The sequence below is a fragment of the Gobio gobio genome (genome assembly GCF_949357685.1).
Source record: "Gobio gobio genome assembly, chromosome: 16".
Taxonomy (NCBI): domain Eukaryota; kingdom Metazoa; phylum Chordata; class Actinopteri; order Cypriniformes; family Gobionidae; genus Gobio; species Gobio gobio.
The window spans coordinates 48,000,204-48,027,593 of NC_137109.1; the positions used below are offsets into that span (position 1 = coordinate 48,000,204).

Sequence of the window (27,390 nt, forward strand, 5' to 3'; positions counted from 1 at the left end):
TCACGTCATGTAACGGTGAAGGTCGAAAACACGAAGGTCTACATTTCAGTGCCTGGTTAAATGTTTGGATGTTGTCATCTGCGATCGTGACGAGTGTAACATGAGGCTTCTCTCGTTTGCACTGAGATCTGTATTAATCTCTCGCCATATTTATTTTCAAATCTTTTATATATTTAAGTCCCACTTGAATGCTACTCGACGAGAGGTGGTCCTTCTGTGTCACAGACGTTATGGGGATTTATCGCTTTTTGTTTTTGTATACATCATTTAAAAAATGATATTGATTTATTTTTTATATTTTCTGTGAGTTTAGATATGTTTACGGTCTACATTATCGGTCTTACTAAGGAGGACTCTTATTTTGATGGGTATTAGTTTACGGGTAAGTTAGTGAAAGGGAGAGCTCGCACGCAGTTTATCGGAGTTGTTTTGCAGATACAAAGTTTACCAGTTATTAACTGCACCCCCGATAAGTCATAAGCTCTGTGTATATGTTTGTTTACTGTTAGTTGTTTGAGTGTTTTTGTGTAATTTGCTGTGTATGTTAATGGTAATGCAACGGAGAGAGAGACGTTAATGCGCACTTCTCATGCTTTGTTTGTTCAGCTCTTATGATGATTTTTTGGAGTGAAAAACGATGCAATAACCATCAGTAAAGTTTGGCCATCATTCGGACGGGATATACGCTACATTCTGTGTTCAAAAACATCTTGGGATGCGGTTTTCACACTGACAGCTGTCATTGTAAGATATAGCAACTCCGTTTGTTTGTCCGAGTTAGCAACAGTAACTAAGGGGGGCGGGGCTTACCCATAGGTCAATTATGCAGTACGGCACAAATACATAATTATGAATGTGAAATACATTTGGCAGATGATTTTAACCAAAAGCAACTTCTATTGCATTCAAGTTAGATCAGTTCACGCACTCCCTGGGAATCGATTGCTAGTTCCTGTTTGAGCTACTTTGCAGTATGATTACTGTGCGGCATTATATTTTTTGTATGCATGAAATTACATACAGCATTTGCCAAAATCTGCAGGATACAACCAGAGCAAACTGCATGGAGAACTGGCCCACAATGCAGTGCAATTTCTCTTTCCATTTCAGCTGTGATGAACGAATGCATTAACAATTCATTGCATTTTCTTCTTGATTCATGTAATGGGGAAAAAAAGTTTTCTACACAAATTGCAGAGAAAATAGATGTAGGGGTGTGATGTTTCCGTATATACCAGTATGCAGATTTCCATATTTTAGCCAGGGTTTAGCTATTTTCATTATTCTGATTTTCTCTAAGAATTGTGCTTATTTTTGCCGCTATTGTTCACATACCCATTATTTTCCAGTGATGTCTTCATTGTGATGTTTTTGACCAATGTACTGCAGCATGCAACATTTGTCAACATAAACTCGCATCCCAAAAATGTGATGCCTTCTTTAGCGCAACGACGTCCGTGTGCGTCACAAGCAAGTTCACACCTTGGTCAGAGTGGGATAGATGAGATTAAAGAGTTTACATGCCTGTTTTATTACGTGTTTGATCACAATAATGCCTTATATAATCTCATAATGAGGGTGCGTGTAAACGTGGTCAGTGAAATTATTATTTTTGCATACCTGCAAACTATTTCACATACTATTGTTTTTTCAAGAAATAGTTGGCAGAATGCAATATTTAGTGCCCTAGTATTCAATTCCAACCTTGTATTTTCTGTTTAAGATTTGTTTTTCACTTTAAACATTTGTTTTTGTTTTTTCCCGTCTTCTCTCGCAGGAATAATTTCTACCAGTTTGGTGAGATCCGTACGATCACGTTGGTTGAGAGGCAGCAGTGCGCGTTCATTCAGTTTGCCACGCGACAGGGGGCGGAGCTCGCTGCGGAGAAAACCTTCAATAAGCTCATCATTAACGGCCGCAGGCTGGCGGTGAAGTGGGGCCGCTCACAAGCTGCTAAAGGGCAAGATGTCAAGGACGGCTTCAGTGAGATGGGCACCAGACTAGAACCAGTACCGGGTCTCCCCACAAGTATGTAGTGTGTGTGTGTGTGTGTGTTACTGGCACATAGGTTATTAATGTTAATGATCCAAAGGGCTTGAAAAAAACATTAAAGGATTAAATGTCTGAGTCATAATTTGCAATACGTTTTGTTTTGTTTTGACCCAGACTTTTTTTTTTTTTTCATATGAATCATACATTTATATATAATTATATATTCTTGTGCATGTGTGTATTATATATATATTTTATTTCAATGATGTCTGGGTCATATTGCACCCCAAAAATATATATCAATAAATAAAAATGTATGAAATTTAATATTTTTATTTTATTAATGCTATATGACCCAGACATTTTTTTCAATATAAATCAACATTTATGAAATAAATATATATTTTTTTTATTTTTTTTATTTAGCAATATGACCCAGCCACTTTTTTTCTTATGAAATATGAATCATACATTTATATATAATTATAAATATAGCTTCTTGTGCATATGTGTATTATATTTTTTATTCAAAGATTTCTGGGTCATATTGCACCCCAAAAATATATATAAATAAATTAAAATGTATGAAATTAATATTTTTGTTATTAATGCAATATGACCCAGAATTGTTTTTTCATTATAGCTTCTTGTGCATATGTGTATTATTTATATATATATATATATATATTTTTTTTTTATTATTATTATTATTATTAATTATTATTATTATTATTATTTTTTTTTTTTCAATTATGTCTGGGTCATATTGCACCCCAAAAACATTTAGAAATAAATCAACATTTAAGAAATAAATATATTTTTTATTTATTTGTTTTATTTTAGTTTGCAATATGACCCAGCCATTTTTCTTTTCATATGAAATATGAATCATACATTTATATATAAATATAATTATAGCTTCTTGTGCATATGTGTATTATATATTTTTATTTCAAGGATTTCTGAGTCATATTGCACCCCAAAAATATGTATAAATAAAATAAATGTTTCTAATTTATTTTTGAGGATGCAGTATAACCCAAACTTTTTCTTTCATATGAATCACCTATGATAATAAACAATATTTCCCGTTATTGTGAATATTATTATAATTACATTTATTTTTTGAGCATTGATGTCTTTTGTCATGTTGCTGTTACTTTGCATCAGAGACTAACCCCACCCCTTAACCATTGTACAATGACTGTAATGCAGTATGTGATTGATCTGTGTGTGATTCAGTCATGTGTATATTGCAGCTCTACCTCTACCGCCTTCTCTGGAGGAGGAAGCGCCTGCCAACTATTTTAACCTGGACCCGGGCAGCTCTCCTGCGCTCATGAACATCAGTCTGCCACCTCCGCCCGGACTCCCAAACCCACCACCACCTGGTACACACTTCATCTCGACTCACCCCTGCATGTTTCAGCTGCAGGTTTTCATATGTGACTCTGGAGCACAAAACCAGTCGTGCGTTGCACGGGTATATCTGTGGCAATAGCCAACAATACATTGTATGGGTCAAAATTATCAATTTTTCTTTTACCGTAAAACTTCAAATAATAGCCCGGGCTTCTATTTACCCAAATCGCCGAACTGCACCGGCTTGTATTTGAAACAGGCGTCTATAAGAGACAGGCCTTTAATTTAGTGTTGAGATGTTCAAGCATGACGGTAGGAGGTTACCACATTATATTACGTTTTATTTATAATTAATTCGAATGTGTTTAACAAATCATTTAATGTAAGAAATGTCTTAGATTATTGGCAGCACAAAAAACGAAACGATGTGACAGCAATGGGCAGAAGTAGAACAATATAAGTTACCGCTAAAATCCATTGAGCGTATGAACTTGTTGCCCGAAACACATCAACAAGAAAGAATGAAGGCTACCCTGTAAAACAACTGCAATCATGTGATAGAAAATTACTCTATTCATCACTATCATCATCCCCGCGATTCTTGATTCAAGTTCATGGGCGAATTCCTCCTCCACTTCTCCCTCTCCAGCCTCCGCTAACTCTGCCTGCCTTGCTCGCACTAACAGATCCCGCCCAGATGCGCACGGCTCTCCCTCTTTGAAACAATGGATAATGTGGTCCTCGCTTCCATCAGAAGCTACTGTCAGGCCACATACCTAAGGATAACATCCCGAAGTTAATGAAATATATCTCCTCCTTCTCCCTCGCACACACAAACACACGCGCACGTCTGCGCGCAAGCATTAAAGGAATTGTTCAGCCGCTCCGTATCCAGCTTTACCCACGCTTGAAATTTGACAACTGTCAGCTTAAATGTCAAATTATACTTTTCTCCATGGTGGTATTGAGAGAATTAAGAAAAACGGAAGACTGAAAGTTCGTTAACCTCTTTGTTATGTTGCCATAGTGATGAGTCGTTCATGAACGGTTCCGTCTGTCACGTGAAATTTAATCAAAACATAGAACAGACGATCTGACGGGTTTGAGAAGATCAAATACAGCCCGATACTAAAAAACAGACCCGGCGTCTATTTGAGACCGGCCTTTATTAACCCAAACCTGTCGTCGCACCAGGCGTTTAAAAGAGACAGGCGTCTATTTGGGACTCGGCTATTATTTGAAGTTTTACGGTATGCCAAAAATCATTAGGATATATTAAGATCATGTTCCATGAAGATATTTTGTAGCGTAAATGTATCAAAAAATGTATTAGGGCTGCACGATTAATCGAAATCGAACCGCAATCTCGATTTGGCTTCTGTGCGGTTATGAAAGCGCAAAGGCTGCGATTTTTAATGAAATAAATAAATGTCCAGCGTGTCAGTGAAGAGCGGCTCTGTGATCAGTAAACGCTGCTCCGTCTGAAAGCACTGTGAGTTCGAGCAACATGTGTCAAACATCTTCACAAACTAGTAATGCGAAGCATAAACCTGTTGTCCAACCAAATACAACGTTTAATAACAGGTTTTAGCTCACTTCATATCGTCAGTCGACCTGATGTGGCTTCTTATCACAGAATGTCAATCAGCACTGAATACTTTTATTATTATGAAAATACCCGAGAAGGCTTGAAGAACTCAATACACCATATCTTGTCGCAGAAGTATTATCTTCATGTTTAATATATATATTATATTTATGCATTTGGCAGACGCTTTTATCCAAAGCGACTTACATTGCATTCAAGGTACACATTTTACATTTTGTCAATTCTTGCTTCCCCTGGGAATCGAACCCATGACCTTGGCGTTGCTAGCGCCATGCTCTACTGTTTGAGCTATAGGAAAGCTATGAGTCAGTTTAATCAGTCAAAGCGTTTCTATCTTCGTTTTATTCAGTATACAGCGCCAGCTTCACATTAGGGATTTCCTGAAAATGAACACTTCTCTGAGGCAAATGTGCCGTTTCTGCTCGAGGGCGCCCTCTGGCCTCCAGTATGAATGAAACTTTTGGGTAGAAAATAAGAAAAATAAAACTTCTCTCTAAATAAATTTATATGACAATCCATATGTTTTTCTTCAATGTACAGGAGTTTTAATCCCCACAGTGGATGCATAAGAGGCTCATATTCATATTAAAGACATAGACTTTAAGAAATTGATATCACAGATAAAAAGCACAGATTTGTAATATTATATATATATATAAAAAAATATAAAATAAAAAAAAATAAAAAAAAAATATATATATATATATATATATATATATATATATATATATATATATATATATATATATATATATATATATATATATATATATATATATATATATATATATATATATATATATATATATATATATATATAATTTTTTTTTTTTTTTTTATATATATATTTTTTTTTTACAATAAATCAACCTTTCTAATTATTTTTAGTCATAGGCTGTCTGCATACTAACAGGTAACTCATTAGTTTTAGTTTTCTGTAAAATATAAATATTATTATTATTATACTGTTATATTAATGCTTAAATGCTCTATTTAAATTTTTTAATAATGAATGTTATTGTAATAGTAATATTTCTTATTTTTATTATTAGTCACATTAATATATAAACACAAAATGTTATATATACACACTTTTCATTTGTAAAAATTAATAAATAATAATAATAATCGCATTTTAAATCGCAATCGCAATTTTAACCAGAATAATCGCAATTAGATATTTTTGCCAAATCGTGCAGCCCTAATTAGTATTAATATGCATTGCTAAATTCATTTGGACAACTTTAAAGGAGATTTTCTCAATATTTAGATTATTTTGCACCCTCTCAGATACCAGATTTTCAAAAAGTTGTATCTCGGCCAAATATTGTCCTAACAAACCATCCATGAAAAGCTTATTTATTCAGATTTGTATTACACGTATGACTGGTTTTGTGGTCCAGGGTCACATGTGATGCAACCAGTGATTGAATCTTCCCCAAAATGGCTCTTGACTGATTAAAAGATGGTCTGGTTGTGGTTTCAGGTTTTGGGCCTCCCATGTTCCAACCCATGGGTCCTCCTCCACCTCCTCCGATGGGTTTGAGACCTCCAGGCCACATCCATTACCCTTCCCAGGATCCTCAGCGCATGGGCGCGCATGCTGCCGTTCGCCACAGTGACTGATCGACTCCTCACATGGGGACTAGCAATGATTCTCCTGCTGCGGGCTATTGAACTGCGACGGTGATGTCATCAGAGGGTGGAGTCTGATCTGTGACATCAGAGTGATTGACTGGAGCACTGTGGGAAGTGCCAGTAATGGTATGGCAGTGTGATTGGGTGCTGTTGTTGTAAATGCAGTGGCAGTTGTATGCCACAATTATGCCTCAGTCGCGTGGTATTTACGAACCAAGCTTGCCTACAAATAGGCCTGTGTTATTAAAGTTTACCCGGGCACAAAACCTGCACTATTCTTGTGCCGTGTCTATGAGACAGCATCGTGCAGAATCTCTGGGCTTTTGTTTAGAAGTTACGGCTCACACTGACTTGAGTTTACATTGAAAGCCACACAACATTTACGATTAATGCGAGATACATTTTGCCATTTTCATGAAAATGTAACCCATTTCCCCCCAAAACTGTCTTTTTTTCCACATTACTGTAATCAGTTCTCGCATTACAGTCGGTAACTGAGATTTTGGGTGGATAATTAATGCTATTAATTAGTGCATCTTTATGGCTTCAGTTTCTTTTTGCTAAATATAATTGCTCATTTCTTTTTGATTTGAGGGTGACATATTCTTGCGTCAAGAGATTAAACACGCATAAAAAATGTGTCTAGGATGCAATTATATTCAAAGACTGTTTTTAACATGAGATATTTGTGTAGCCACTGTCTTGCGTCTCTAGGGGTGAATAGTTTTTTTTCTGGTATTTATCAGGATTCTTGCTCTGAAACAGTTTTTTACTGAACTGTCAGTTCAGTGCTTTTCTTTTGTTGTAACATGAAAAAAAGGAATTCAAAAACAAGGACTTTATTGAAAGAACCTACGGTTACCATTTTCTTTTGTGAACATTAAACTAGATGTCATTAAATGTACCGTCTGCTCTGTTTTTAATTGAAGTATTCGGACACTGTTGCATTAGATTAAAAATATATAGGGCTGGTCCGAATACCCTTTTCTAAACTTTAAGTAAAATGCTCACGGCCGCACTGACATTCGTTCACGGCTGCACAGACGCACAAGCACAGTAATGTGACGGTGAGGGAACATTTTCTCACAGTCACATCCCTAATGGGTAAAAAGGCTAATACATTTTGATTCTATTATTCTATTTTCCACAATGACAAACCAGCGCAGCTTAACCCAAAATGCCAGCACTTCTTCCATATAAGCTCGTGCAGTTCTGTGCTCTAGATAGAGAATATGCTCCAGTTGAAGGAAAACTTAGACTAAGAAGAAGCAAATATATTTATTAAGTATAATGAGGTTGGGTTCATAAACTGTCCATCCTATTAAAAACGGCTAGGCTATAAGATAAAAAAAAAAAGAAAAAAGTATTGTATTTCGGCAGATTTTATAAACTAGGGGTGTAACGGTACACAAAACTAACGGTTCGGTACAGCAGTTTTACAAAATTGCTTTTTGTTTATTTTTAGTAAACAGTGGTTTATTGAAGATACTGCTGTAAACTATATCTTACTTGCACATTAATATTAAAGGTTAACAACAGAGCCCAAACTATTAGCCTAAATTCAGTTGCTATTTATTTGTAGGTATAATAATCAACACTCAAATAACACACAGTACGCAAACATGTAAACTTCACATAAGGCAGTTTTTGCAATAACTTCTAAATCTAATTATAAAATAGTTTTTTTCTTCAATTTGTTGTTGAAATGTAATCATTTATACACAGTGACTGTCATTTTCATGACAGGTTTATTTAAACATACATGAAATAATCAAGACATCACTAACCGGTTCAGTAGAATATAATGAATATATAGGCTAATATAGAGCATATATTTAGTGAAAGAGTTGATTTCTCTAGTGAACTAACAGCTGTGGACACTGAATGACTGCCTGAGGTAAATGTGATGCTAACGTTACATGACATTGTTTAGTTTACAGCAGTTATATTGATGTCTTTCTACTGTTGAAACACTGATTGAGCAATTACACCGCCACAAATGATACGTGCCAGTAAGTTGTAATGTATCCTCAGCATACCTTCAGATGTTCATTCATATTTATTCTTTAGGAAGAGATGATCGATCGCTTCAGATCAGTACAGGCGTGCACCGAACCGAAAGCCCTGTACCGAAACGGTTCGGTGCGAATACGTGTACCGTTACATCCCTAGTGTAAACGTATTCAAGCGCGAATGAGAACCATTTCGAGGGGGATGCCGGGTTTGCAAGAAAAGAAAAAAAACGAATATTCGAATCCCAAAATTGAAAATCGAATACCAACCCACCGAACGAATATTCGAATATTCTTGTACAGCCCTAAAAAAAAAAGATCAAAGCATGTCATTTATTTTAAGAAAGATGCACAAACACATTCTGCAAGCAAACTATTTGACAAAAAGAGTTTGGTGTTTGATATATAGTCCTCTGATGCGATGTCAAATGCACATTTTCCATGTGCCTAAAGTGTCCAATAAGGGCCACTGAATGCTGCACACTTGAAACACTACCATGAACAACAAATATTTGCATGAAATGCCAGTATTTTGAAGTTCTGAATCATAGACTCGTTTCTTATTGTATAGATGTGTTAACAGATTTGTCTTGTTCTAGGAGAGCAAGCAAGACTTCCTTCATCCAGCACTGAGATAAACCCTCATCCTGATCCTCATCTTTGTTATGATGTTTAATTTTGGTTTTCAAATGCTCTCCCAGCTGCTCTCCTCTGGCCTTTCACCTGCAGGGAGCATAATGGGACGGTCCGAAAGTGCAAAGCGCAGGTCTTTACGGCGTGACAGTCTTTTCCTCTAATGTTACAGCTGTGGATCAGCGCTGGAGCTCACAGGTCATTTGACTCGGGCGAGTATCCGGCGCCCCATCCCCGCGGGGCTCTGTTGAAGTTGCGTCGTTTGGACATGGTGGCCAAGGTCATGTCAGGAAGGTTTTGAGTCTCCAGACTTTCAAACCCAATCACAGGAATCACCCTCTGACTGCGCACAGGACCTCCAAATGGCACCGCGGCTCTAAAATAAAAACCAAACGATGAAGAGTTGAGCCGAAAGGCTTTATCTGCATTAATCCAGAAACAGTGTTTTCATACTCAAACATGCTTAAATCATCTTACTGCGCATGCATAAAGCATAATGAAAGCTCACTGAGGTGATACAGAGAAATCAGGCGTAATAAAGGTATAGCATTTTTAAAGAATACACACTATTTGTCTGGCACAATCATTTCATTGGCAAAATGTCCCGCCACTCACTGGTTCATCTTGAGGTCACACTCAATCGTCTAAACACAATCGCTCTCATGTTTAGCTGCAGGACAGCAATTGCGAGTACATTTGTGCAGGAATGTAATATGAATCTTTAGCAATAGCACATATAAGATTCATTGGGGTTTTATACAGAACCCTTTATGCCGAAAAGGTTCTATACAGGGCCTAAAATTAACACTAAACAAGCGCCAAATGAGAGTAAAAATCGGCGTTGGCGAGTCTATGAAACGGTGTCAGTCGCCAGTTGGCCGGTAACATTTTTATGAATTCTAACAGTGCAATGTCATGAGAACATGAACATTAACAAATATGCTGCATCGTCATGAAAGTTTAAGCCTTGTCCTTGTCAATTTAAATATTTAAGCACAAGAAGATGCAAAAGAGAACTCCATTCGTGTGTGTGTACACACAGTCGAAGCCGCGTCTCAGACAGCACGCAAATACCAAAATGAGCTCTGTTTCACGTCTTCTTGTGATTGCACGGACATATTCACACAAAATTATTTAAAGAAAAAAAAAAGCCTGTCTGGCCGAGTTTTCTAGTCATGGGCGTCGGAAGCAAAAAAAATGTGGGTGGGTCGTCTCTCAGAACAATTTTACTGGAGTAAATGCCTTTTACATTAAGTACAAATATACCGGCTTGTTTGCTAAACGTCTGGTTGGGAAAGACAAAATTATGGAAATCACTGTGTCTTTAAGAGCGGCAATAGTGTAGGGGTAAGACGCATGGCATCACATTTTGACGCAAATCGACCCGAGGTTCGAATCCGCCTTTTGCCGAACTCACTCTACTCCCTTTTCCCATCACATATCAGATCGGAAGGCATTTATTTTCTATAAAAATGAAGAAAATATTAGAAAAGTGGAAATAACGTGTTTAATAATAAGTGTTTATCGGTTAGGTGTAGGTAAACAGACATGTGCTGAATTAGAGACGATAAAAGTGAGTGGGTCCAATGTCATTGATCCTAAAAAGTGGGCGGGTCTTGTCCCAAAATGGTTCCGACACCCATGTTCCTAGTTAACAGTCAGTTATGGCTTCCAGTGAACGTAAACAGTCGAGAAAGACAACGCATGGGTACAGTATTAGGTCTTAAAGTGACAGCAGCCTAATATTTCTGATGAAGACTATCCAGTGTTATTTTACATTTGATTACTTTATTCAATGTCTTTACCTGACAACTACTGTTACTTGTCTTTAAAGTCGGCATGAAATCAAATTTTACAATTCATAATTTTATATTTAATATTGTAGTGTTTACTATAACAGATTTATCTGTGCACTTCATTATTTAAAAAAATAATAATTTACCCTTATAATCTTTAATCAAATACGTTAACTTTCCCTCCCCCATCGAAATGACATCTCTTCTCTCCCGGTCATGTGCTATGGCGCGAGGGCGGGGCTATTATTAGCCCATACTTTACTCAACCTCAAGTCATCCTAGGTGTGAATGACATTCTTCTTTCAGATGAATAAAATCGGAGTTATATTACAAAAGTCCAGGCTAATCCAAGCATTAGAATTTGATTCATAGTTGCTCTGTTTTTGAAGTCCATAAAAAGTGACTCTGTCCATCATATAACTGCTCCACACGGCTCTGGGGTGTTAATAAGGCCTTCTGAAGCGAATCGATGCGTTTGTGTAAGAAAAATATAGATATTTAAAACTTTATCAAGTAAACTTTCGACCGACCGCCTTCCGTGTAAAAGTGTTGAATGTTGAGAGTGAAACTCAAGATGCGTGCGTGACATCATGACCTGGTCGCGTTAGTCTTTCGATCGGCAGGGGAACTTTCAACAATTTTTCCATAAATTGAACCGGGAAGGCGGTCGGCCGAAAGGTTACTTGATAAAGTTTAAATATGGATATTTTTCTTACACAAACGCATCGATTCGCTTCAGAAGGCCTTTATTAACACCCCAGAGCCGTGTGGAGCAGTTATATGATGGGCAGATGCACTTTTTATGGACTTCAAAAACAGAGCAACTATGAATCAAATTCTAATGCTTGGATTAGCCTGAACTTTTGTAATATAACTCAGATTTTATTCGTCTGAAAGAAGAATGTCATACACACCTAAGATGACTTAAGGGTGAGTAAATTATGGGCTAATTTTCATTTTTGGGTGAACTATCCCTTTAAAATAAGTGAAATCTGTAGCATAAACCAGCGAAAAGTGAGGAAATATGCTCAGTAACATATATAGAAAAGATTTATTGAGAAAATACATTTATTTAAGAGATAGATTGAGTTTTTCCTCCACAACTGAGTGCAAACTGGCATTCAAATCTGCCTCCATTTTGTTAGCAACGCCCAACTTCCGACGATCCAATCAATTCCCGAAGGATGAAATCAAGCCCCGCCCTACATTTTTTTTCTAATTTCAGAAGCCGTTTCACTCGGAAATACATCACAATAAGGAGAAAAAGACGATCTCAACTTCCGTTTCATGCCGACTTCAATAATGTTTTAAATGTATATTAGTCAGGCTAGTATTTTAGCTGTGGTTTTGAGGATTGTGAATTTTCACTGCCAGTTTCTAACATTTTGGTGTCATACCTGGCTGTTTTTGCAAAAACAGTTTAACGGCCGGTAAAATTTAAGTCACCAGCCACTGGCAGGCTTGGTAAAAAGTTTTAGTGCCTGGTTCTGTATAAGGAGAAATGTCTTGATTGCAGGTTTATTTCAATTTTTGTCTAGTGATGAAGTAGGCTATGTTTACGAGCTGCTTATTCAAATGCGAAATTAATTACTCAAAAATAAATCCATAAAATGATCTTCTAGATGATCTTCAGGTCTTGATGGTGTAAAGTGGGCATTCAATACAAGAGCATATCTGGAATGCTTAAGAGAAACTGCATGTTATTTAAAAACTATGTCACTTAATGTACCCAGACCGGCCAACTCGAGATATTCTTGCCTCTGGATTTGACTCGACATGGTGACGCAATTCTCGTTTGTATCTGAGAATCTTCTGTGTGTCGGCGGTTCCTTAAATAGTTCCTCGGTCATTCGCTCCTTTGCGGATCTCGTTTCAAATGGGAAGACGCAGTGGAAACATTGCAGCTCTCTTAAGTGCACTCCATAATTTGATAGTGTGGATTAGTCTTGTTGGGTCTATTTAAGGCACGTAATCATCACGCATGAAGCTAATGTGCCAAAACCTCTCGCTGACCCTCAAGGCCACTTCTCGTATCGTGTTTTGCCTCCGCTTTCTGCTACCGTGGAGAATGGACTTAATCCCTCCCAAATAAAGAAGTTGTTATAGGGAAATCCCAATCCTTCTCGGATGTCCCAACCCTTACATGGTCCGCAGTATTATGTGTCACGTTATTGTGACTCTTTCTTTTTTGTCTCAGCCGTCCAGCAAATCAGATTTGCACTTTCACAACTCGCAGTTCCTTCATTTAGTTGAAGTAATGTGCAAATGAAAGGCATTCTCTGGCATGTTAAGCTCAAGTTTGAAAGTGCCTTGCATTATTTTTTTCCTTTTTCATTCTTTTTACCTTTATTTATTTAGCAGGCACTTTTATCCAACTTGCATTCCCTTTCCCCATTATTATCTGAAATGTGTTCTCTATCAGTCATTAAAAGGCTAAAAATACTAATAAATAATGCAACAGTTAATGATAATCCATTAACCACTTAAAGCTGCACTATGTAACTTTTCCGTCCACTAGTGGTCGCCTGTTCAAAACAAAGGCGTAGTTTAATGACGCCAGTAATGTCATCATGTATATATTTTCAATGTTAAGTGTCTGTGGAGGAGCTCTGAACTCATATGTGGTACCATTTGAAAGCTTAGAGTCTCTACTTTCTGGAGACATGCATCACTTTGGCATTCGTTTTACACAAAGTAACTTATTTACACTAAATTACTCTGGGACCATTTCCGCCTGGATTTGTTTCCGCTCCGTTCATATTCGAACACAAAATGAAGATATTTTTGTTGAAAGCTGATGGCTGAGAAAGGCTTCAGATAGGCCTCCATTGGCATTCAGTACATTCACACTTCCAAGACCCATAAAAGGCACTTAAAACGTTGTTACAAAGTCCATCTCACCACAGTGACTCTACAATAATTTTACGATGCGACGACAATAGTTTTTGTGCGCAAAAAAAAAATCAAAATAACACCTTTATCCAATTTGTTCTTGTCTTCCGTGTGTGTCTCCACGACGCATGCGCGAGAATATGACGCAGATCCGGCGTTCGGACATATGACCCAGAAGTGATTTTTTTACAAGCAGAGGAAGACGCGCGTATCTAAGCTGTTGAATTCTACATTGATCGTGCTTTAGGTCTCGGCGTAGTTCTCAAAATGGGGTTAAAGTGTGCATTTCATGGATTCCCGAACCCCGGCGTTACGTCATATTCACTCGCATGCGTCGTGGAGGCACACACGGAAGACAAGAACAAATTGGATAAAGGTGTTATTTTGATTTTTTTTTGCGCACAAAAACTATTTCCGTCGCATCGTAAAATTATTGTAGAGTCACTGTGGTGAGATGGACTTTGTAACGACGTTTTAAGTGCCTTTTATGGGTCTTGTGAGTGTAAATGTACTGAATGCCAATGGAGGCCTATCTGAAGCCTTTCTCAGCATCAGCTTTACACTAAAATATCTTCATTTGTGTTCCGAATATGAACCGAGGTCTTACGGGTGTCGAACGACATGAGGGTGAGTAATTAATGACAGAATTTTCATTTTTGGGTGAACTAACCCTTTAAGGAAGGACTAAATGCGTCATATGCAAGTCATCTGCATTTGCCGAGCTTTCCAGGTCAGTGGCATCTAATCTTTTGATAGAGCCTTCATATTCATCAAAGAATCCAGCAAAAAAAAAAACTTTTACCCAAATATATTTAAGCAGCACAGCTGTTGTCAACATTGAAATTATGACTTAAGTCAATTATATCATTAAAAAGTTTAAATTAGGCTGTGACATAAAACATTGAGATCGTACTAATTCAAAATTATGACTTATGACAGTATTAAGAAAGTCTTTATCTCCATATGCGAACGTTTCATTGCCCTGGAAGGATTCTGCGATTGAGACAGCCCTTAAAATGACAGACTCCCTGATCAGTGCCCTGACTACTGAACTAGGGAGCTGATTGAGACGCACCCTTAGTTAGTCATAATAAAACAGAGCCCGTAAAGGGACATGGTGATAGAAAAATATAGTTCAATGCTTTTGCGTTCCCCAGAGAAATTTTGCATTGTTGCCAAAACGTTTGAGTTCTTTGTCAGCGAACGCAAGATTTCTTGGGGGAAGTCGGGAGAGGATTTGTGAGTGACAGTGAAGCGACGTAACTGACACTGGTAGGTCATGTGATAATGACAACATGGTTAATATAGTACATTCATACTACACTGATCAGGCATAAGATTATGACCACCTTCTTAATATTGTGTTGGTCCCCCTTTTGCTGCCAAAACAGCCCTGACCCGTCGAGGCATGACTGTACTAGACCCCTGAAGGTGTGCTGTGGTATCTGGCACCAAGATGTTAGCAGCAAATCCTTTAAGTCCTGTAAGTTGCGAGGTGGGGCCTCCATGGATCGGACTTGTTTGTTCAGCTCATCCCACAGATGCTCGATTGGATTGAGATCTGGGGAATTTGGAGACCGAGTCAACACCTCAAACTCGTTGTTGTGCTCCTCAAACCATTCCTGAAGCATTTGTGCTTTGTGGCCGCCGTAACTTCTTGAGCAGTTTGAGCTCCAGTAGCTCGTCTGTTTGATCGGACCACACCGGTTCTCCACTGGTCCTTCCTTGGAGCACTTTTGATAGAGACTGACCACTGCAGACCGGGAACACCCCACAAGAGCTGCAGTTTTGGAGATGCTCTGACCCAGTCGTCTAGCCGTCACAATCTGTCCCTTGTCAAACTCGCTCAAATCCTTACGCTTGCCCATTTTTCCTGCTTCTAACACATCAACTCTGAGGACAAAATGTTCACTTGCTGCCTAATATGTCCCACCCACTAACAGGTGATGAAGAGATAATCATAATGTTATGCCTGATCGGTGTATATAGAACTTACTTTTATAGCGGCTGTGAAGAAATTAGTAGGTACTCAAAATAAGTGCCTCAAGAGAGTGTGTGATTTTGGACTTGGGCTATGGTTTGTTTCTGTATTGTCGTCTCACCTGTTAAAGCACCTGTAGTTCGCTGGCGGGAGTTTCTGTGGCGGTTGCGGGATCTGAGTGTTGAGTGAGGAGAGAAGCTCTTCATTTTCTCCCAGGGCTTCCTGCCACGGGGAACAATAAGACTTGGGGATCACCGTGGCGTTGAATTTCTCTCGAGGGATCTCTCTTAGCGGTCCGGAGTAGCCTAAAAGGACAGGATGGTGCTTCGTGATTCATAGGGCCAATTATAGAGGGAGCTTTGCAGTCCTGAAGCACATTCTAGCATGCTACAGTGTTCAGCTCATAGGGTTCGCACAGGACTCGCACGCAAACACATTAGCGGAAATTATTCGGACCTGACGGTCCCTTCAGGGGCAACAGGCAGATAAGGAGACGGAAACAGGAGATGGATGTTTATTAAGGGATCCACAGACGGAGAAGAACATTAGACAGTTAATTATGAGCGGCAGAGACGAGCTAATGATAACAGCTCATCAGATAAATCAGCTCATGAAGACTGAAGCTGCTGCCAAAGACGTCAGAAATATATACAATATTCCTCTGGTGCACTGCAAAAATCATTTTCTTAACGACTAGTTCTGTTTTTTTCCATAAGTCACGGAAGCAGGATAAATATACTACTTAATATATTAATATATTTAATGTTTTTTATTTGAATATTTTGTTAATTATGTACATATTAAAATGTTAATATGTTTTTATATTCATAGATTGTGTGGTACTTTTAGTATTTCAGTTTTAGTTTTAGTAATATTATGTGCTATTTTTTATATTTCTATAGATCTATATTTTAGTTTTAATAATTTAAGTAAACTTTAGTTCTGTTTTTTATATTTTCATTATTTTTTAAGGTTTAGTTTTAGTAATATTGTTATGTGTTATTTTTTTATATTTCTATACATCTATATTTTTGTTTTAATAATTTAAGTAAACTTTAGTTCTGTTTTTTATATATTTCCATAATTTTTTTAAGTTTAAGTTTATGTTTTTCATTTAATATTTATATTTTATTTCACTAAACCTTTATTTAAATTACCAATTTTTTTAATAGTTTCAGTTCTCAAGTACATTTATCTTGTTTTAAGGATTTTTTGATATTTTACTCTAGAGAAAGTCATTTTTTTTAGTACACTCTAAAAAATGCTGGGTTAAAAATAACCCAAGTTGGGTTGAAAATGGACTAACCCAGAAATTGGGTTGTTTTAAGCAAACATTTAACCCAACCGCTGGGTTAAAACAACCCAATTCCTGGGTTAAAACAACCCAATTGCTGGGGTAGTCCATTTTCAACCCAATTTGGGTTATTTTTAACCCAGCATTTTTTAGAGTGTATGTGTACTGAATTTGAATCAGGTTTATTAACAACTTATTAATCTTAGTAAGCACTCTAAAAATGCTGGGCTAAAAACAACCCAAGTTGGGTTGAAAATGGACAAACCCAGCAATTGGGTTGTTTTAACCCAGCGGTTGGGTTAAATATTTGCTTAAAACAATCCAATCACTGGGTTTGTCCATTTTCAACCCAACTTGGGTTATTTTTAACCCAGCATTTTTTAGAGTGTACTAAAAAAATGACTTTCTCTACAGTAAAATATCTAAAAATCCTTAAAACAAGATAAATGTACTTGAGAACATTTTTTAGAGTGAGACTATTTAACATTTATATGAATGTATGATTCACATTAGCTCGCTGACATGTTTCTAAGGCATTTTGGGTGGTTGCCAGGGTGTTGCTAAGCAGTTGATAAGTGTTCAGTGTGGTTATTGGTTCATTGCTGTGGGATTTCTGCAATATCCTGAATTCATATTTAAATGTGGTATCAGAGGATACTTTGGGATTCAGGTTTTCTCAAGTCACTAACCCTAAGCTTGAACAATAGTACATATTTAGTGTGTGTTATGTTTTATAATGCAATTTATCCAAACCCATATGTGCGAGAAATTACATTTAAATGTCATGGATGTATAGTAATATTGGTCAAAAGAGCTGTGGTATTGAAATGCAATACATGTGAGGAGTTTGTGTACCTGGTGCGAGGACGTTTGGGCTTCCTTTCTTGGCCACTGTGTTCTTCAGGCTGGTGACCAGGCTGTGTTTGCCGGCCACTGGATACAGCAGGTTTTCTTTCCCTCCCTGCATGTCTGTCAGCATGTGGTTCTGGTTCTGGATTTGATTCTGGTCCATGTCGTTCTGATGGAAGAGTGTCAGAATGGAGAAGCCTTTTTTAACCTTTTTGTAATGGACAAACGCTTTCTGTGTGAACGGACAGAATGTGAGACGGGGATAAGCAGTTATATCACCTTGTCAAATTAATTCCAGGCGATTATTCTGGGGATTTAAAGTCCCCATGAAATTAAAATATAAGTTTTTTGGCTTTTAGTATGAGCCTTACTGTTATCTATTAGCTAGTGTGCTCCCAAACAATTGCAAAATTCATGTGATCGAGTCGGTCCAGAGACACGACAGCACAGAGTCGATCTAGTCGGCGCAGACCTGTTTGAATATTTTAAAGGAGATTAGGAGGAGAAACGGTTAGAGATTAGGAGGAAACTGTGGCTTTATGGAGCTCAACAGCTCTGGCTGAGCTGTGATATAAACTAAACGCTATTGGCTATTTTTAAAAGGGGAGGAGCTGTTCGATATGCTCCGCCCTGTCTTCCTGTTTCAGTGTCAGCACATTGAATAACACTTCACGTTTTAAGACCCTTCAGTCGGCCTTTACGGTGTGTTCACGCCATGTTGTAATAACCGTAATTGCGAGAACTTGCGACCGCGTCCTTGTAGATCTCGTAATTACAACTTGTAAACTGGGAATTTTCTGAGAGCTCCTCTTGTACCTCCTGACTGCTGCAGACTGTGATGCCACCTTTACCCAATTCAGCAACTTATTTTTCAAAAAGCACCTAGAAACAAATGTAGCTACTTTTAAAATAGCTCAGTGGACTACTTCCAAGGCATTTCTGAAATAATACATTTATACAGTTATTAATGAGAAAGCAGATTCCTACTAATTTTTAGTTATTTGTAAATGTTGTATTATTTTTAATATGACTATATAGTTTTTAGTTTGTTTATTTTTTGTTATTTTAGTACTTCAACTTTAAATTGACTTATTTATGTTTTTTATTTTCATATTTTTTTAAAAGTTATAAGTAATAAAAAGTTTTTGTATTGTATCATTTTTTAAGGTTTTTCATCCAATAATAATGTTATCTTTTACTTAAGCTCAATTTTAATTAAATTACTGTACACGTTTAATAAACATTTTTTTAGTTAACAATAACAAGCAATCAATTAAATGTTGCCTTTGCAAATAGCTGAAATTAAATATGCTTGTATGTGTGTATATATATATATATATATATACACACACCGATCAGGCATAACATTATGACCACTGACAGGTGAAGTGAATAACACTGATGATCTCTTCAGCACCTGTTAGTAGGTGGGATGTATTAGGCAGCAAGTGAACATTTTGTCCTCAGAGTTGATGTGTTAGAAGCAGGAAAAATGGGTAAGCGTAAGGATTTGAGCGAGTTTGACAAGGGCCAAATTGTGACGGATGGACGACTGGGTCAGAGCATCTCCAAAACTGCAGCTCTTGTGGGGTGTTCCCGGTCTGCAGTGGTCAGTCTCTATCAAAAGTGGAGAACCGGCCACAGGGTCATGAAGGAACAGCGGAGAACCGGCCACAGGGTCATGAAGGACCAGTGGAGAACCGGCCACAGGGTCATGAAGGACCAGTGGAGAACCGGCCACAGGGTCATGGAGGACCAGTGGAGAATCGGCCACAGGGTCATGAAGGACCAGTGGAGAACCGGCCACAGGGTCATGGAGGACCAGTGGAGAACCGGCCACAGGGTCATGAAGGACCAGTGGAGAACCGGCCACAGGGTCATGAAGGACCAGTGGAGAACCGGCCACAGGGTCATGGAGGACCAGTGGAGAACCGGCCACAGGGTCATGAAGGACCAGTGGAGAACCGGCCACAGGGTCATGGAGGACCAGTGGAGAACCGGCCACAGGGTCATGGAGGACCAGTGGAGAACCGGCCACAGGGTCATGGAGGACCAGTGGAGAACCGGCCACAGGGTCATGGAGGACCAGTGGAGAACCGGCCACAGGGTCATGAAGGACCAGTGGAGAACCGGCCACAGGGTCATGAAGGACCAGTGGAGAACCGGCCACAGGGTCATGGAGGACCAGTGGAGAACCGGCCACAGGGTCATGAAGGACCAGTGGAGAACCGGCCACAGGGTCATGAAGGACCAGTGGAGAACCGGCCACAGGGTCATGGAGGACCAGTGGAGAACCGGCCACAGGGTCATGAAGGACCAGTGGAGAACCGGCCACAGGGTCATGAAGGACCAGTGGAGAACCGGCCACAGGGTCATGGAGGACCAGTGGAGAACCGGCCACAGGGTCATGGAGGACCAGTGGAGAACCGGCCACAGGGTCATGGAGGACCAGTGGAGAACCGGCCACAGGGTCATGGAGGACCAGTGGAGAACCGGCCACAGGGTCATGAAGGACCAGTGGAGAACCGGCCACAGGGTCATGAAGGACCAGTGGAGAACCGGCCACAGGGTCATGAAGGACCAGTGGAGAACCGGCCACAGGGTCATGAAGGACCAGTGGAGAACCGGCCACAGGGTCATGGAGGACCAGTGGAGAACCGGCCACAGGGTCATGGAGGACCAGTGGAGAACCGGCCACAGGGTCATGGAGGACCAGTGGAGAACCGGCCACAGGGTCATGAAGGACCAGTGGAGAACCGGCCACAGGGTCATGGAGGACCAGTGGAGAACCGGCCACAGGGTCATGAAGGACCAGTGGAGAACCGGCCACAGGGTCATGAAGGACCAGTGGAGAACCGGCCACAGGGTCATGAAGGACCAGTGGAGAACTGGCCACAGGGTCATGGAGGACCAGTGGAGAACCGGCCACAGGGTCATGGAGGACCAGTGGAGAACCGGCCACAGGGTCATGGAGGACCAGTGGAGAACCGGCCACAGGGTCATGAAGGAACAGTGGAGAACCGGCCACAGGGTCATGGAGGACCAGTGGAGAACCGGCCACAGGGTCATGAAGGACCAGTGGAGAACCGGCCACAGGGTCATGGAGGACCAGTGGAGAACCGGCCACAGGGTCATGGAGGACCAGTGGAGAACCGGCCACAGGGTCATGAAGGACCAGTGGAGAACCGGCCACAGGGTCATGAAGGACCAGTGGAGAACCGGCCACAGGGTCATGAAGGACCAGTGGAGAACCGGCCACAGGGTCATGAAGGACCAGTGGAGAACCGGCCACAGGGTCATGGAGGACCAGTGGAGAACCGGCCACAGGGTCATGGAGGAACAGTGGAGAACCGGCCACAGGGTCATGGAGGAACAGTGGAGAACCGGCCACAGGGTCATGGAGGAACAGTGGAGAACCGGCCACAGGGTCATGGAGGAACAGTGGAGAACCGGCCACAGGGTCATGGAGGACCAGTGGAGAACCGGCCACAGGGTCATGAAGGACCAGTGGAGAACCGGCCACAGGGTCATGGAGGAACAGTGGAGAACCGGCCACAGGGTCATGGAGGAACAGTGGAGAACCGGCCACAGGGTCATGGAGGACCAGTGGAGAACCGGCCACAGGGTCATGAAGGACCAGTGGAGAACCGGCCACAGGGTCATGGAGGACCAGTGGAGAACCGGCCACAGGGTCATGGAGGACCAGTGGAGAACCGGCCACAGGGTCATGAAGGACCAGTGGAGAACCGGCCACAGGGTCATGAAGGACCAGTGGAGAACCGGCCACAGGGTCATGAAGGACCAGTGGAGAACCGGCCACAGGGTCATGAAGGACCAGTGGAGAACCGGCCACAGGGTCATGGAGGAACAGTGGAGAACCGGCCACAGGGTCATGAAGGACCAGTGGAGAACCGGCCCCAGGGTCATGAAGGAACAGTGGAGAACCGGCCACAGGGTCATGAAGGAACAGTGGAGAACCGGCCACAGGGTCATGGAGGAACAGTGGAGAACCGGCCACAGGGTCATGGAGGACCAGTGGAGAACCGGCCACAGGGTCATGAAGGACCAGTGGAGAACCGGCCACAGGGTCATGGAGGAACAGTGGAGAACCGGCCACAGGGTCATGGAGGAACAGTGGAGAACCGGCCACAGGGTCATGGAGGACCAGTGGAGAACCGGCCACAGGGTCATGAAGGACCAGTGGAGAACCGGCCACAGGGTCATGGAGGACCAGTGGAGAACCGGCCACAGGGTCATGGAGGACCAGTGGAGAACCGGCCACAGGGTCATGAAGGACCAGTGGAGAACCGGCCACAGGGTCATGAAGGACCAGTGGAGAACCGGCCACAGGGTCATGAAGGACCAGTGGAGAACCGGCCACAGGGTCATGAAGGACCAGTGGAGAACCGGCCACAGGGTCATGAAGGACCAGTGGAGAACCGGCCACAGGGTCATGGAGGAACAGTGGAGAACCGGCCACAGGGTCATGGAGGACCAGTGGAGAACCGGCCACAGGGTCATGGAGGAACAGTGGAGAACCGGCCACAGGGTCATGAAGGACCAGTGGAGAACCGGCCACAGGGTCATGAAGGACCAGTGGAGAACCGGCCACAGGGTCATGGAGGAACAGTGGAGAACCGGCCACAGGGTCATGGAGGAACAGTGGAGAACCGGCCACAGGGTCATGGAGGACCAGTGGAGAACCGGCCACAGGGTCATGAAGGACCAGTGGAGAACCGGCCACAGGGTCATGGAGGACCAGTGGAGAACCGGCCACAGGGTCATGGAGGACCAGTGGAGAACCGGCCACAGGGTCATGAAGGACCAGTGGAGAACCGGCCACAGGGTCATGAAGGACCAGTGGAGAACCGGCCACAGGGTCATGAAGGACCAGTGGAGAACCGGCCACAGGGTCATGAAGGACCAGTGGAGAACCGGCCACAGGGTCATGGAGGAACAGTGGAGAACCGGCCACAGGGTCATGGAGGACCAGTGGAGAACCGGCCACAGGGTCATGGAGGAACAGTGGAGAACCGGCCACAGGGTCATGAAGGACCAGTGGAGAACCGGCCCCAGGGTCATGAAGGAACAGTGGAGAACCGGCCACAGGGTCATGAAGGAACAGTGGAGAACCGGCCACAGGGTCATGGAGGAACAGTGGAGAACCGGCCACAGGGTCATGGAGGACCAGTGGAGAACCGGCCACAGGGTCATGAAGGACCAGTGGAGAACCGGCCACAGGGTCATGGAGGAACAGTGGAGAACCGGCCACAGGGTCATGGAGGAACAGTGGAGAACCGGCCACAGGGTCATGGAGGACCAGTGGAGAACCGGCCACAGGGTCATGAAGGACCAGTGGAGAACCGGCCACAGGGTCATGGAGGACCAGTGGAGAACCGGCCACAGGGTCATGGAGGACCAGTGGAGAACCGGCCACAGGGTCATGAAGGACCAGTGGAGAACCGGCCACAGGGTCATGAAGGACCAGTGGAGAACCGGCCACAGGGTCATGAAGGACCAGTGGAGAACCGGCCACAGGGTCATGAAGGACCAGTGGAGAACCGGCCACAGGGTCATGAAGGACCAGTGGAGAACCGGCCACAGGGTCATGGAGGAACAGTGGAGAACCGGCCACAGGGTCATGGAGGACCAGTGGAGAACCGGCCACAGGGTCATGGAGGAACAGTGGAGAACCGGCCACAGGGTCATGAAGGACCAGTGGAGAACCGGCCACAGGGTCATGAAGGAACAGTGGAGAACCGGCCACAGGGTCATGAAGGAACAGTGGAGAACCGGCCACAGGGTCATGAAGGAACAGTGGAGAACCGGCCACAGGGTCATGAAGGAACAGTGGAGAACCGGCCACAGGGTCATGGAGGAACAGTGGAGAACCGGCCACAGGGTCATGGAGGACCAGTGGAGAACCGGCCACAGGGTCATGGGCGGCCGAGGCTCATTGATGCCTGTGTGGTCCGATCAAACAGACGAGCTACTGGAGCTCAAACTGCTCAAGAAGTTAATTCTGGTTCTGATAGCCTGATAATTAACTGTGGTGCATAACTTTCTTTATACTAAAGGCATGAATCATCCTCAGATCATGTGTGTTTTTGAGCCGCTGTGCTGTTCCTTCACTTAGTGATCAGACGTAGGGGAGCGCGGGGCACAACCTAACGCGGGGTTAGTTGTAACGCGCTTGTTTTAACCCTTTCCACACATGCCAGAATGACAAAACTTGCTGTATTTACTAGTTGCCATATCAACATTATTTAGAGAAAAAATTGCGCCAAAATTAAACAATCTCTGGAAGATATCACTGAACATTTAACCATAGCAAAAGTACATTTCTAACTTAAGTTTAGTTTTCATCTCTGTTTTTTGTGTTTATTTAAAATAAGACAAATCCGATATTATTTTAATCTTATATCTGTTATTTAACAGTTGATATAGTTCTTTAATGCTGATCTAACAGCAGAAGACACGAGCCGCGGTTTAAATCTCAATTGTGCAGATGGGGTGTGTTATAACACTGCGTTACAATGAGCCTCTATTAGAAATATGCCATTATATGCTATACTTTTATGAATTCTTTTGAGAAACCTTGAGAAAAAGCTGAATAATGACTGAGAGTTAATGTAGTTATTATTAATTATTATTATGTTTTGAATTATGCTGTTTAGCTGTATTTAGCGATGTGTTTGTAGTCAAACTCAAAAATGCTTATATTTTTAATGATTAAAAAATGCCATTATTTTATTTTAATAAGTTAATAATTGTATTTTGTTGACAAAATATTGTAGTTTGTCTTGAATATTTTTTTGATTATATCAGGTGACTTTAAGCTGTTATTTGGTCATGTTATAATGTACTCCACCCATGGGGCATGTTGTCACATTTCACTTCTATTCTTTCGGGGTAAATCAAGACAAAAGTATACACTGTATTAATTAAACAAAACCACATATTTGTACTAGACGTGTGAAATTAATGTGGGAAACAATAAATACTCTGAACCCCAAGTGGATTTACACAAACTGAGAAAGTCAAAAAGCGTTAGGTTGTGCCCCGCTCTCCCCTATGTCTCTTCTGTGTTTTTTTTCTCTGATAAATTGCATGAATTTCTTTAAACGTGTGTGTCTTACATATATGAGGGCGTGAGCGTCTCCTGAGTTCTCCAGCGTGTATCTCTCCACTCTCTTCTGACGCTCCTGGAACATTATGGATCCTCTGTTGGTGTTCAGGTTCAGCTCCTCCATCATCACATCCCTAGGAATGCTGATCTTCTTCCCAAGGTTCAGACCTACACACACACACACACACACACACACACACACACACACACACACACACACACGCGGTTATATACACAACCGTTCAAAGGTTTGGGGTCAGCAAGAACTGTTTTTAAAATTAATGATAATCATAAATGTTTCTTGACCATCAAATCCTCATTGAATATTATTAGTATGATTTGTGAAGGGTCATGTGACACTGAAGACTGGAGTAATGATGATAAATTCAGCTTTGATCACAGGAATAAATGACACTTTACTATATATTCACATAGACAACAGATATTTTACATTGTAATAATATTTCACAATTTTACTGTATATTTGATGAAATAATGCTTTGAGCATAAGAGACTTCTTTCAAAACAATCTTACTAACCTAAAGTGATGACGTGATTTGGTGGCCTGGTCAAGATCTGGATTGATATTTAGTTTTGTATGATAATACAGTGACATTAAGAAGGCCTTTGCAGTCCACACACATAGACTCACCTAAAGGATTATTAGGAACACACACTAATACTGTGTTTGACCCCCTTTCGCCTTCAGAACTGCCTTAATTCTACGTGGCATTGATTCAACAAGGTGCTGAAAGCATTCTTTATAAATGTTGGCCCATATTGATAGGATAGCATCTTGCAGTTGATGGAGATTTGTGGGATGCACATCCAGGGCACGAAGCTCCAGTTCCACCACATCCCAAAGATGCTCTATTGGGTTGAGATCTGGTGACTGTGGGGGCCATTTTAGTCCAGTGAACTCATTGTCATGTTCAAGAAACAAATTTGAAATGATTCGAGCTTTGTGACGGTGCATTATCCTGCTGGAAGTAGCCATCAGAGGATGGGGACATGGTGGTCATAAAGGGATGGACATGGTCAGAAACAATGCTCAGGTAGGCCGTGGCATTTAAACGATGCCCAATTGGCACTAAGGGGCCTAAAGTGTGCCAAGAAAACATCCCCCACACCATTACACCACCACCACCAGCCTGCACAGTGGTAACAAGGCATGATGGATCCATGTTCTCATTCTGTTTACGCCAAATTCTGACTCTACCATCTGAATGTCTCAACAGAAATCGAGACTCATCAGACCAGGCAACATTTTTCCAGTCTTCAACTGTCCAATTTTGGTGAGCTCGTGCAAATTGTCGCCTCTTTTTCCTATTTGTAGTGGAGATGAGTGGTACCCGGTGGGGTCTTCTGCTGTTGTAGCCCATCCGCCTCAAGGTTGTGCGTGTTGTGGCTTCACAAATGCTTTGCTGCATACCTCGGTTGTAACGAGTGGTTATTTCAGTCAAAGTTGCTCTTCTATCAGCTTGAATCAGTCGGCCCATTCTCCTCTGACCTCTAGCATCAACAAGGCATTTTGGCCCACAGGACTGCCCCATACTGGATGTTTTTTTGAACCATTCTTTGTAAACCCTAGAAATGGTTGTGCGTGAAAATCCCAGTAACTGAGCAGATTGTGAAATACTCAGACCGGCCCGTCTGGCACCAACAACCATGCCATGCTCAAAATTGCTTAAATCACCTTTCTTTCCCATTCTGACATTCAGTTTGGAGTTCAGGAGATTGTCTTGACCAGGACCACACCCCTAAATGCATTGAAGCAACTGCCATGTGATTGGTTGATTAGATAATTGCATTAATGAGAAATTGAACAGGTGTTCCTAATAATCCTTTAGGTGAGTGTATTTCGGCCACTCTTTATGGGAGGGTGAAGAACATTGCTCTGTGACTGATGGCAGTCTGATCTCTTGTGTTGTAATTGTCTCTGGGTTGGTATGTCGCGGCTGCTGTCGTGTGTGTTGTGTTATGTGACTAACTGATGATTATTATTAGACTGTCTGGATGTGGAAGCCTTGGACTCGCCCTAAAGTGGCATTTTGAATAAGGGCGTTCATGTCCCGCTGGCGTATTCTTATATGAATCCCTCTCCAGGGTCGGATTCAGCTGAGCTGGAGGTGCTGTGATGCCAGATCACACACGGTGGCTGAGGTCAATAGATTAAAATGAAATAAAAGTGTTGGGATAGTTT

General features: G+C 41.5%; 2 protein-coding genes across 3 annotated transcripts in view; one reads left to right on the forward strand and one right to left on the reverse strand.

Annotated features, from left to right (window-relative positions):
* LOC307139889 (pre-mRNA-splicing factor RBM22-like) overlaps window positions 1-7,946 on the forward strand; it is a 28,722-nt gene extending 20,776 nt beyond the window's left edge. The window contains exons 8-10 of the mRNA XM_079839035.1: window positions 1,778-2,028; window positions 3,252-3,383; window positions 6,450-7,946. Of these exons, the coding sequence (XP_079695161.1) occupies window positions 1,778-2,028; window positions 3,252-3,383; window positions 6,450-6,589 (523 nt within the window). The 3' untranslated portion in view covers window positions 6,590-7,946. The remainder of the gene's footprint in view (window positions 1-1,777; window positions 2,029-3,251; window positions 3,384-6,449) is intronic.
* myoz3a (myozenin 3a) overlaps window positions 7,427-27,390 on the reverse strand; it is a 24,012-nt gene continuing 4,048 nt past the window's right edge. Inside the window, exons 3-7 of one of the 2 annotated variants that reach the window (XR_013818185.1) lie at window positions 25,198-25,355; window positions 18,065-18,227; window positions 16,037-16,220; window positions 8,766-9,622; window positions 7,427-7,991 (exon numbers count right to left, since the gene is read on the reverse strand). Coding sequence is in view for 1 of the 2 variants with exons in the window: in XM_079839036.1 (XP_079695162.1) it covers window positions 9,439-9,622; window positions 16,037-16,220; window positions 18,065-18,227; window positions 25,198-25,355 (689 nt within the window). In the remaining variant the exon portion in view is untranslated. Of the gene's footprint in view, window positions 9,623-16,036; window positions 16,221-18,064; window positions 18,228-25,197; window positions 25,356-27,390 lie in introns of both variants that reach the window. The other variant, XM_079839036.1, reaches the window with a different exon arrangement.